At 41.8% G+C, this 12763-nt stretch overlaps 1 protein-coding gene across 3 annotated transcripts in view; it reads left to right on the top strand.

The window, feature by feature from the left end:
• Window positions 1–12763, top strand: part of FNBP4 (formin binding protein 4) — a 573393-nt gene that overhangs the window by 21593 nt on the left and 539037 nt on the right. For all 3 annotated transcript variants that reach the window (XM_069623086.1, XM_069623085.1, XM_069623087.1), the window contains exon 2: window positions 12036–12125. In XM_069623086.1, coding sequence (XP_069479187.1) covers window positions 12036–12125 — 90 coding nt within the window. The remainder of the gene's footprint in view (window positions 1–12035; window positions 12126–12763) is intronic.

Genomic DNA, 12763 nt, shown 5'->3' with positions numbered 1-12763 from the left:
TCCCCCACATCAGCAAGCTGCACTTCAGCAGAACCAGCAAAATGGCTGCACTAGCTCCCGTTCGCACCATTGCCTCGCGCAAAACTGCGTTTTGCAACGACAAAAAGATGGCTGCACCATCTTGCCAAGCACACATTGGGCAGGATGGAACAAGGGAGGGGGCACACTGAAAAAGCTTGCTGGTGTGTTTTTACATGTACAAAAGGGGAGTGAAAAAGCAGCGCTGCTTTGCTGCAAAGCCCAAAGTTCCCATTTGAAAAAGGGAATATTTCACCTTTGAAATGATGCCTCCCTGATGCGATTTGTCCCTTTTCTTCATCACACTACCTTTATCAAAAAGACCCTGTCGTGCCCAGCCATATTCACATTTTTTTTTTGTCCATGCTTCCAAAAAGAACCTTTACAAAACACATCACCAATATATAAACAATTCCACGAGTTAAAAGGAAAATTTAAAATCCTACATATTATATAAAACAATATTATCATTAGATACACACAACTATTAATGGTGGATTAATAACAAAAAAAAGGGAAACGTGCAGTTCCCAATTACATTTCTTAGTTTTCCAATTCATTCACAATGCATAGTGTTTTTCCAATTAATTTTCAATATGGTTCAAGAACCAAACTAAGGCAAAAATCAATGGCCGATGATTACTATTCATCATTCTGGCCCACCGGGCTTCAAGACAATCTTCGTAATCAGTATTAACAAATGTCATCAACAGATTAGTTCGATGCGTACAGAAGAACACTAGATGTTTTAGTGTTTCTATGGGTTCTTCACAGGCTTGGAAACAACATTTCAAGTTAACTACGTCACCTTTGTCCTTGTTCCAATATCCAGAACTTTCCCTTGTGTAGAATTGGTTGAATTTAAACCTCACATAGTACTTCCGAGGGTATCGGGTAGTATCATCCCCATATATATATATGGTCGCCGTAAATATCGCCGGGAAAAAGTTGTGGCGATATTATTTCGGTGACCATATATGTGGGGACAGGGGCAGCGGGGGTTGCGTAGTGTTCCCCGCTCCCCATGAAGAAAAAAAAAGGTTTGGGGGTTGCAGGGGTTTCCCCCGCATGTTCCATGTAGTAATGTCCCCACAAAAAACTGCAATTTTTCGGCGATTTCTTTTTTTTTTTTCATGGCGATATTTTTGCGGGGACATTATTATATAGAACCCTTCCTAGTGAGGTTACACGGAAAGGACTCCAGATAGCTGTGTTGCTGATATTTTTTTTTAATTTTTTTTGGTTGTGTGAATTTAGTATTCGATATATGAATTGTACATCTTCTGAGGTCTGGCATCAGTCATGTTCAAATAGTTTCTTTTTAGCATAACCGGGTTTTGGACACAAGTCATCAGCTGTTAGATTGACCTCAATCAATAGTGCCTGCATTTCTCGCTGATTTAAATTAAGAGTGTACATTGTTCAGAGAGAGATTATCTTGCTACAAGGAATTAGTGGGACAGCTGATCGTTTTTGCATAATTCGACAATTGTCTCCATTTCCTTCTTGTTGAGAGAGCAATCGTACCAAACTCGTGTCTAATAATGCTATTTGGAAGAGCGGCTGGAATGCATAGCTGATTTTAATAGCGGTCCTTGTAGTGAGTCTAAAATTGTATTCATGTTAAGTAAACATATATATCCAAGGAATATAGAAGTATGCTTTCCACCTTGCTCTTGGGTTTAACTAATCAACTCATAACTTCGGAAAGATAGTATCCAAGATAGATGGTATTAGTAATCAAAGGGATTGCAGTATTAACAATTTGGTATTTTTTCTTATTCTTTAGACCAAATGTCATAATCGCCATTTTAGACGGATTTGGACTCGAATTATGATCTCTTGAAAATTTTTCAAATAAGTTCAGTTTTAATTGGAGACCTGCTGGAGTAGGGTCAAAGATGATGGCATCGGCAAAAGCTCGCCATTGAAGGCAGAGCGATCCAAATTTGGTTGAGAAAAGATTTGCTTCCGCCCATGAGTGATCCAAATCTGCAAAATAAAGGATATCTGCTAGATTTCAGTCCTCTTTCACCAGTAATCCTTATTCTATGCGCTGTATCCGTATGCAATTGAATAAGCCAGTAAATCAATAGCAGGGGAATACCTAGTTTCACCAATTTGGACCACAAGATGTTTCGAATGACGAAATCAAAGGCTGCGGACATGTCGATGGGAGCTATGTAAACTGGACATGCATTTTTACAATTAGCACCAAATAGTATGTGTGACATAACGGTGCCATTCAAAGTGGTGCTCATAGCTTTCCTAAAGCCGTTTGGAATTTAGAATATATACTACGTTTTTCGACATGCTGTTCTAAATCACAAAGAAGCAAGATGGCAAAAATGTTTGCTTCCATATTTATTAAAGAAATGGGGCGATAGTTCTCCGGTGAAGTTGGATCTCCCTAAAAATGGGAATGAAGTTGGACGTTGCCCAAGGTTGTGGAACATACCGAGTATGAATTATTGAGTCAAATTTTGATTTCAAAATATTTTCCCAAAATGTGGGGTCAAACCTGTAGACACAGGGCGTGAGCCCATCAGGGCCAGCAGGTTTAGAAAAAGTCAATTTTCTAATTGCCCATTTTGTCATCCAGAGACCATTGGAGCCTACCGAGCTGCTTATAACGCGTGCGAAAAATATTTGGTTTACAAATCTATCTGGGAGTTGAATTTGGCTGAGATGTATTCGCACCAGGTCTTTGCAGGGATGAGATTAAGGGATGGAGCTTTATTTTTAGCATTTGCACCTTTAATAGTCTGCCATAGGTGCCTTGTGTCTATACAAATGGCTTTTATCAATGCACAGTTTGTTATAGTTCAGTATATGCACATTCCTCATTTTATTTTTATATTTCATCAGTTCTTTTTGCACAGTATATGATAGTTGGGCGTACAGAGTATATTGTGTTTCAGGTTCCTCAACTTCTTTTTTTATTTTTAGCATTTTACACGCTGGATCAAAATGATGACTGTTTGTTACAGTAGTTTTGGAATATTTTGCGTGAAAGTGTAATAGTGCCTTTTTGATCGCGGTTGAACAAACAGCTTCTTTTTCAGCAGGTGTCATATGATGGTGTATTCTGTAATTTGTAATGTTAGTAAATACATATAATGCAAATTGTTTGCATAGACCCAGATTCCATCGAAGCAATATATTGTCGCAGTGAACCTCAGGAAGAGATAGTACATGGGCGACGTCTAAAGATGAGTGGTCTAGTTGTAAACAAATATAGTGGAGCGTGATCACCATGCGGTGTTTGATGTATTGTTATGGCACTTGCTAAAGGTATGATGGTATGAGATTGACTATATATGTCTATCATGGAGGTTTTTACACTGCGACTCCAAGTAAATTGAGATCCATTATCATATTTAAGCATATCAATGTCCCAATCGTGAAAGTAAGCCTTCCATATCACCCCTCTCTTCTTAGCTAATATTGAGAAACTACCAGCCCGGGAATCGAGCTGATTTTTGTGGTGACACTCTGAGTTAAGGTCTCGACCTATTAGTATAATATCGCAATCCCCCTTTTGTAAGAAAAGATTTTCAAGGCAGTTGTCTTTTTCATCAAATATGGATTAAATTGGAGTAACCACAACTACTTCCAGTATAGATTCATTAATAAAATAGATTTAGTTTTCTTATTTGGCAGACTCGGCATTACACACAGAAAATTGCTTGATTCCCAGACAAGTTGCGTGTGACATGAGAAGTTATTGTTCACGGCAATCGCTAGTCTTCCAGATGGACGGCCACCATTATACCTAGTGGCAAAAGTACAATAAGTTCTATAACCTGTAACAATAAGTGGATCTATTTTCATGATTTCTTGTACCATCATAATGCAAGGGTGCGCACTAGGAGATAGAGTATGAAACCAATGTTGGAAATTGTGAAACCCACAGGAATTCCAGGAAGTGATGGTAAACTTCCTCACTATGGATGGCTAGGGGGCAGATGGAATAGAATTCAATCATTTTCAGCATTGGTTCCAACCATACCATATCCTTAGTGTTTACTGCTAATTTTAGCAATTCAGCAAATGTTTGGAGTTGTTCATTGGAATTAGGTTTGGAATCCATAACTTGGACCAGAGCGGTATCTGGGTCTTGATAAGAGTATGATGAGAATTCTAGGGCACTCTCGTCATTACCAAAGGTAAATCCGGAGAGGCCTTGATCCTTTAATTCCGCCCGATGTGACCAAACAAATTTCAAAATAGTTTCAGATGGAAGGTAACCTATCATTCGATGACTATTAGTTCTTGCTAAGGAAATCCTTGTGAGGGCCTGACTTGTGTGTGAGATTCCGTAATTGTGGAATGCGAGCTAGTATCGCAAGAAAGAATGCCCGGTTGATGCAGGCCTCATCAAGGAAGGCAGGAGTTCCTTCTAGCCCTGTGATAACTTCCTTTATGCTTAATTGTGAGTTGATGCCAGTGTCGGCAGGCATGCATTTTGTGGCAATAGTATGATTTTTAATATACTACCACTGCTAGAGTCCACTTTTGGAGGAATTCTGTCTACTAAAGAAGACAAAGAAGTGTGGGCGTGAGATTTGCCTGCCAGTTTGTTAGTTATTGTTTCAGATGTAATGAGACCCTCTTCAAGTGCCTTTCTGAGAGTGCCCAGAATTTGGGCACGATTGTCTATATTAATTGGGTCGCTTAGATGATTTGGACAGTTCTTGGAGGGTCCAGTCCAATTGGAATAAAGTTCATGGCGATCGCTAGGTATAGAGGCAATTGTCGTGGATTTACCTTGTTTTAGTATTAGAATCTTTAGCAAAAGCCGGCATGATATTCCAAGGTAATGTCCATACTTTACTGCCGTCATTAACTATGATAAAATTCTAATTTTTGGCAAGGGTTGTGGTGTCAATAGTATGTTGAGTGTCTGAACATACTTTGAGGTAAGATTGCTTCTTCTTAGGCAAAACTTGAGGTTGTAGGATTACAGTTAAGATGGACTTGTCGGGGGATACCTTCACCAGCAATGTCGAGGCAGCTGTAGTACAACTCCTTCCACTGATTGGGAAATATGCCTTTTAGATTATCTTTTGGTAATTTCCCCATTGATGCGGGCAGAACCAGAATTGCCTTTGTAAATTCAAGCGGACAACTTATTAAATGGGGAGTTCGGCAACACGACGTTCTGAGTTTTAGGGACAAGAATGGTGTTTTTATTCATACACTCTGGTAAATGGGGGGGTAGTCCATCTGTTTAATGGTAGGGACCAATAAGAGTGCTTGATTTTCACTAGATAATTGGGCTCCATCTATATGGCCCTCTTAAGTAATTTTGGATGTTTGCACCTTGGGAGAGTCATTCACTCCTATTGGATTAACTATATCAGCATTATTAAGATCTTTACGGTTCTTTGACAGAAGTAACGCTTACTTTTGTCGTTTGGTTGCGTTTTAAGGCATGTAAGTGCAGTTTTTGTAAGCGACGGGACATGAAACCAGCTGACCCATGACTATCCTCGCAGAGTCTGATTTTGTTCCATCTGATTCATAACATTTAGATGCATAGATGGACTGTCTTGATGATCCGTTTCACTAATAGCCGTAGTATTCACATTTTCAAGAGATGGCAAAGAATGTTTTAGTTCATCTATAGTAATCCTCAGGGCCTTTCATTTGTCATTAATGCAGCATGTGCAAGTTCTAGCATCATTAGAAGTAGGTTCAATATCGTTGATGGGAAGAGGTGGAACAGTGATATTTTGCTGCTCCTCTGAAACTCTGCATACTTTTTTCACAAACCGCCATTATTCATGGAATAGGTTCTTTTGGCAGCATTTGCTTTGGTATCATAAGTGATTCCCATCCTAGTAGGAATCCTTCCTTGCTGTCGATTTTCAATAAGATTTGCTTCATAGAGTGTTTGATTTCCCTTAATTCAAGGTGTGATAAGTCATGACCCTTATCAAGAAGGTGCAGAATCCTAATTATCTCTGGAAAAGTAGGCGGTTGGGATCCTTCAAGATTATTAGTGGACAAGTTCTTTGAGAAGGACTCTTGTAGACTGTAATTCATCAAGGGCTGAGTTAATTCAGGCGAATAGATAAGTTGTTTTTGAAATATTTTCTTTTTATATCATCATACATTGTGCAATTATTGACTTTATCATGAGACAGTGTTTGCCAGCAAGGTGAAAGGGGCCAGTAGTAGAGGGCATCGTTGAGTATGGGACACTCTCACGGGCCCGTGCTATTAGGTGTGTTAACATTCCTATGGAACGGCAAACCTGCCTATCTAGATTTGCCATAGTCTCAAGCCCTGATTGATAAGTGTCATTTGCATAGGGACATCCTATTGGGGATTTCAGTCGTGGTTTGTTGACAATACCATGTTTATATGTATTAGTGAGAAAAAGTCCCCCCTCCCCGCCCTGCATGGTAACAGTCTGAGGAGCCAGATTGTGGTAAAACCTGATCCTGTCCCCATTCGAGGGAGCATGCACCTGCACCATGTGCACGGGTAATGCCACAGGAATGTTATTAGCTTTAAAGATGGGCACCTCAAAGGACAGGGGGGGGGTCAACGTAAGAGGAGTTGCCTGAACAGACTGTTGAATCAATAGTAGTACATGAAAGATCTGGCGCGATGGATTAATTGCAGCGACCGCTGCATAAGCCACTGGCCATTTCACTAAGAGGTTGGAAAGGCGATATAGAAACAATTTAATTTTTCATAGGTTATTAAAAGCAATATACAGAGAATTCTCAAAGAATGGAGTCGATCAGAAAATATAGGGGGGGGGAGTGCCTGCTCACCCTCTCAATCATGCAGCACAACAGTACACTTCCAGCACGTACGAATGCGTGAGCACACTAGTCTAAGTAGGAATCCTGGGAGTTGGAAGGTGGGGTCAATTCACGCTAAATATTTTGGGTTTTGAAGTCCGTGTCCAAAGTCAGGCGTTACGCCTTTGAAAAACCACAGCTCTTGCTCTTGTCCTTACAGGACTTGCTGCGTAGAAGCAGGGAGACAGTCAATTCGATCAGCTTCTTCAGCACAACAGTAAACTTCCTGCACTTACTTCCAGCAGAAAAGAGCCTTATTCCTGAATGACGGGCTGTTCCAGCCAAATCTGAGAGAATCCTAGTACATGGGACAGTCTCGCTGCTGATTTACTGGGAAGAGTGGTCCAAGCAAAATTGCGCTAAGTCACACCTGCAATCAGAATGTAATCTAATATTTGTTAGCTGTGACAGGGTTGTATAAAATGGCAAAAGACGGCTTTGACACTGTTTTTCCGTTACTCGATTGGTTTTCAGGGTTAAAACTTTGTCTTTCAGGTGAGAGAAAATGTAAATGTTTGTCCTTCTAAATAATTGGGTAAATGCGAGCGCACTGTGACAGATGGGAATTTGCAAAAGTGGACTTTATTCGCCATGGGGAGACTCGCGGTGTCGCGTCTCCATCAGACTCCGCCTTCACTCTTCGGGCACCTGAAGACTATGCTTCTGAACAGACAGGCGCACATGGTTTTAACTTTAAAGATGGAAAGCGGAAGAAAGGTGTTTTCCACTGCTAATATTGCAGGAAATAATAAATGAATTTACAAAGACGAAAAAATATTGCAAGAAATAATAGAGTGGGTAAATAATACCTAACTGCAGAAATAAAGAAAATGTAATGATAGGGTTAGGTTTTAGGTGTAAACAAAGTACAGAGTTAGGTTAAAATTGGGATAGAGGGAAGGAGGCAGAGTTTACGAGTAGGGGAGCCTGAGGGGTGGGGGGGTCCCCCTGAAATTAGGTTTTTTTACACTCTGCACTGTAAAAGGCATTTCAATTTTTATTCTTGCAATATTTTTTGCACTTTAATTGTACGTCTGCTATTTCTGCAATGAAATCGCAAGGTGAACCAAGAAAGGAGCTGCAATCAACGCTAGTCTCCCTCGATATTCCAAGCAGCACACTGAACTATGAACACTAGCTGGTCCAGTGCTTTCTTTCACCTTCTTTTCACATAAATGTCGAGTCGGTTTCCCTTACTTTGTTCTTCTTCCTTCCCCCTCCCCTGCTAATGTCCCCGGTCTGCCATTGACAGTCGGCCTACTTCCTTCAAAGTCCTACAGGGCTCCAGCCCCCCCCCCCCCTCTCCACACCTCCTTCGCTGCACTCTGCTTTCCCTTGTCCACCTGCTGCCCTCCCCTCTGGCACTCTCCTCTCATGGGCCCTTCTGCCCAGTTCCTGTACTTGCACGATCTGAATGTAAAGGCCTATTAGGATCGCTACATTTCTGTCCTCCCCGTCCCGCCCCCGTCCCCCTCCCTCTTGCCTTGCTGCGCCTCGTAACACTTATTTATTGGTCAAAATGCACCTATACACAAGCATTAACTGCATTCATGCTTATAAATTGTTAAGATGGTTTTCTGAACTCTGTCCTGGAGGGGCAGAGGTTCGGAAGCCCAGCCTAGTTTCTTGGAACAGGGTAACCTCTGGTCAAGCCAGACCAAACAAGGTAGCGATCGCGGCGGTCAAGACTAGGTCTCAGGGGTGAGGGTGACTGAAAGCCTGCAATGAGCACACGGAGCAAGGACGCTTACAAATTACTCCAAGCAGGTGTATTATTAAAAATATAGACACATTTATTACAAGGCCTTTGTAATATTGACCATAGCAAAGAATCACGATAAAACTCAAGTAAACCAACACATCACCATCAAATACAATATATATATATATATATATATATATATATATATATATATATATATATATATATATATATATATATATATATATATATATATATATATATATATATATATATATATATATATATATATATATATATATATATATATATATATATATATATATAATTACCGACGGGTCTAAAGAGTTGGAAGCACGAAATATGCAGACCACCTAGATGGGGAGGAAAACAGGCAGTGCAAGTAATCGTTTAGACCCCAGTTCGCCTTCAAAGGCCACCTAACTAGAAGGAAGTCTGAGCCCTACGAAGAGTGGAGCCTTGTGCTCAAAAGTACCTGCACACGCTGGTGCCGATGGGCCAAGGGGAGTCTCTTCAAGGAAGTCAGGCAGTTCAGAGTGTTGAACAAAGGAGGGCGAACAGATCTCTGCTACTCAAGCGCGGCCTCCACTTGCGGGCAGAAGCCGAGTGCGAAAAAGGTGTGCTGTTTAACACAGCAAGGACAAGCTACGGGCTACTGCAGGAGGGTGACCAGTTCCTAGCGTTGCTACTCACCGGTCCCCGATGCAGGCAGACCCAGGCTTCTCCGCGTCAGTTTCAGTGCTGGCAGGTTCAGATGTGAGCCGGGGACGTCTCGGCATCGTGTAGATTCCGCGGCAGCAGAAGTTAGAGTTGAGGATGTCCCAAACGCAGTGAACCCGCACAGATTGTTACCACAGCAGGGCAACAAAACGGCCGTGTGTATTTGAGCCCAATGTACACTTCTCACTTCAGACCTGGGAATGCCAAGTGTACGAATCGTGTGAGAGTGTCAAGGACTCAGAATACAGCAGCAACCTGACGGCGGTTACAGAGCAAGACTCCTGGATGAGCTGGTCAGTCCACTGGATGGCCCAGAGACGATTCCGAAGGCTTACGTGCAGGAGATGATGAAGATGCCGAGAATAGTTGTTCCCACTATTCCAGAGGGTCTAAGTACGAGTACAGGCCTTCTCGTTCGATCAGAGGCAGAATGGTTTCAGAGTGACAGCAGTGCAGAGGAGCAGTCCTTCAGCGGGTCACCAGCGATTCCTCGTTTCAGCCTCTTGGTTGCAGGATACTTGGCTCCTGTATCCGTCATTCGTGAGAACTCAGGAGATCGACATGGTAGTGGTATTTCCAGCCTCCTCTTATCCAGGGTTCCCTTTGTGCCAAAACGGAGAGGACCCAATGGGAGCTCTGCTCACAAAACACTCACACCATACGTGGACCTATCACAGACCACAGTGGTCCCAGGCATTCAAGACACACTAGACTCTCTGGCACCCCGGATGTGTATTGGGACCAGCCATCCCAGCCCACATCCTGGAGGCACACACAAGGCCTGTAGAAGCCCGCAAAAGCATCTGTGTTTCGCGGGAAAGTACATGCCCAAATAAGGAAGGCCCCGGGTCGGCTCGACCTGGGGAAGGTGAAGGGGGCAAGACTGTCGTCAGCGGGCAGGACAAAGAGCCTTGTGGTCTGGCCATTTTGGGAGCCAGGCCACCATTTTGGGCTAAGCGCAAGAAACGCGCTTAAACAGCCAAAAGGAGCTCAAAACACAAACGATTGCTGCCACCAGTCCCGTCCGTGATTCACTTGCACCGTTCGTTAACAATCCAAAGAGAGTGTCTAGGGCCTGTAGAGTGACTAGCAGGGGTGTCACGGTATTAGTTTTATGATGGTACAATAACCTTATTGCCAAATGACGGTATATCATGGTTATCACGATATAGCAGGTGGAGTTAACTAATCTTAACAAATATTTTCTAAAAGGTAATAAATTGTCAGATTTATCATCAAAAACAAAACCAGGCACCCAGGGTCAGAATTGGCCTTTTCAACATACTTTCCACTGAAATGCCATCCCTTGCTTCCACCAAACACAAACACACATGTGGAGAGGAGGAGAGGGGGCAGCCCTGCTGAGACTGGCAAACCAAACTGAATAGCTTTTCTTAAGTGGTCCTTTAGGCTTTTAGCTCCCCCACTGGCTACTGGTGAAGATGAACATGTTGCCATCTTGATAACCTGCATGCCACAGATCATTGGAGCCTGATGGTAGTATACGCTTGTGCGCATACACACACACACACACACACACACACACACTCTCTCTTTACGTTACAGCCTTTAGTTTACTTGCGGGCCAAAAGGTGTTCAGTAATCATGGACATGTTAGTTTGGTATGGCCTCAGAGATGAGTAAATTTTGCAGTGTGACTTATCATATGTAATGATAGAATCAGGGAAATCCCCCATTGTCATATGTTTAGAAAACATTATCCATTATAAATATATAAACCCCAAAGCCGCCAACCCAAAGTAAACTCTTTTCCTTCTTGGCACTGTATTTATTCTTCCTATTGCTAACCTATTGATTTTGTGTCAGGCACGTGTGGTTTATGGAATGGCATTTAAAAACTGCTCCAACTGAAACTACTTGGCAGACGGCACATCCAACGGTGCAAGACCAAGACTGCGCAGCACTTGCTTACTGCAGCCTTTCCAAATCAGATTGAAAAGCACACTTAACGGTATAAACGGTATACCGGTATAAACAATGTGACGGTTATTATTGTTCAATTAAGTGGTTCACGGTATCTTTAACGGTATACCGTAATACTGTTACATCCCTAGTGACTAGAGACCCAAGAGAGCAGTAACTTAGCTTACAGTGCCCTCTTGTGTCATGTTGCACGAAAACCAACATGATAAAAGAACTACGGAAAACAACGTTTCCCGGTACTGACTGTCTTAAGGGCATGTCGGTTTCCCTGTAAGAATGGAGCGAAAGCCCAGAGGAGTGCGACGGAAGGCTGTGCTTCTCTGGCAAAGTCTAGATCAGGGTGAAAACAGCAACAAGTTTAGGGGTTGCCACATGGAAGGAAAATTACCCACAATTAAGAAATCTTTCCTAACATAAATATAAAAAAAGGCAACAAACTGCAAATGCCAAAACTATATTTGCTTTGCCAACGCTTGTTAAGGAAGAGCTATGTATTAGTTGCTTTCCACCTTCAGTCAGCAGTGTTTGTTTTCTTCTGAGTTACCTGATATTATTGGAAGACACTTCGTGGCTCGTGTTTCTTTTCCAAGTTTATTTTGAGGGGGGGGGTGTTTTGTATTTAAAAAACATGTCTACCTATGTGTAAATCTGTAGCCTATGAGCTACAAACATATTTTGTTATCTTGTTCCGGCTGCAGAACATATCATCTCCCAACCCCCCACGTCCTCCGCGATGTGTTACCTTTGGCTGGTGTAAGTAAAGTTTCTGCCAATCGTTCGTGTTTGTTAATTTAATTTTCTCTTTCCAGATGAACAAGATGTTGCTACCGAAGATGGTAAAATTGCATCACTTGCAACGATAACCAGCACAGTTGCCAAGACTGTGGTCAAACCCACAGGTATAGTCTGAAATATTTGAAATCCGTGTCTACAGTGAGCTATATTTGTGGTTTCTTTGTCGTTGGAACACATTTCTTTTTCTACAAGGGGCATAGTGAGTGCCAACCAACATAGCACATTTTGTACAAATAAGGATATTTAGTACAACAATGATTCTGGATGGCATGCTTGAATGTGTAGTAATGCATGGTCGTTTAATGAAGCTGGTTTAAAATGTTTATTTTGGATCTAAAAATATGAAAACTAAGCATGCTAGCTAATTCAGCAGAAACATATGTACCATTAACATTGATCAAGAAATGGGTATTGCTGATATTATTTTCAAGCAGATTATTCCAAGATGCGTTAGACTGGATCTAGAAAAAGTGCAAATGTGCATTGCTTCCTGTCTCTACTAATCCTGTGTCCTTTTCAAACCTGCATGTTTACTAAACCTATGAAATGCAAATATGACACCTAATACATGGCACAATCTAATATTTTGGATCGAGGGCTGTCTTTTATGTTTGTCTGCCAGAGGCTGCCACAATGTGTGTATTTCCGTGGCATCTAAATCATTTAGCCCATGCAGTGTTTTTCTAAAATGCATTCAAATACAAATCCAGTAATAATGGTACCAGCTTTCTTTCAACACACT

Source organism: Ambystoma mexicanum, chromosome 11, assembly GCF_040938575.1.
Source record: "Ambystoma mexicanum isolate Mex_15411 chromosome 11, UKY_AmexF1_1, whole genome shotgun sequence".
Taxonomy (NCBI): Eukaryota; Metazoa; Chordata; class Amphibia; order Caudata; family Ambystomatidae; genus Ambystoma; species Ambystoma mexicanum.
Note: the sequence above shows the minus strand (reverse complement) of the source record. Positions and strands in the feature narration are given on the sequence as shown.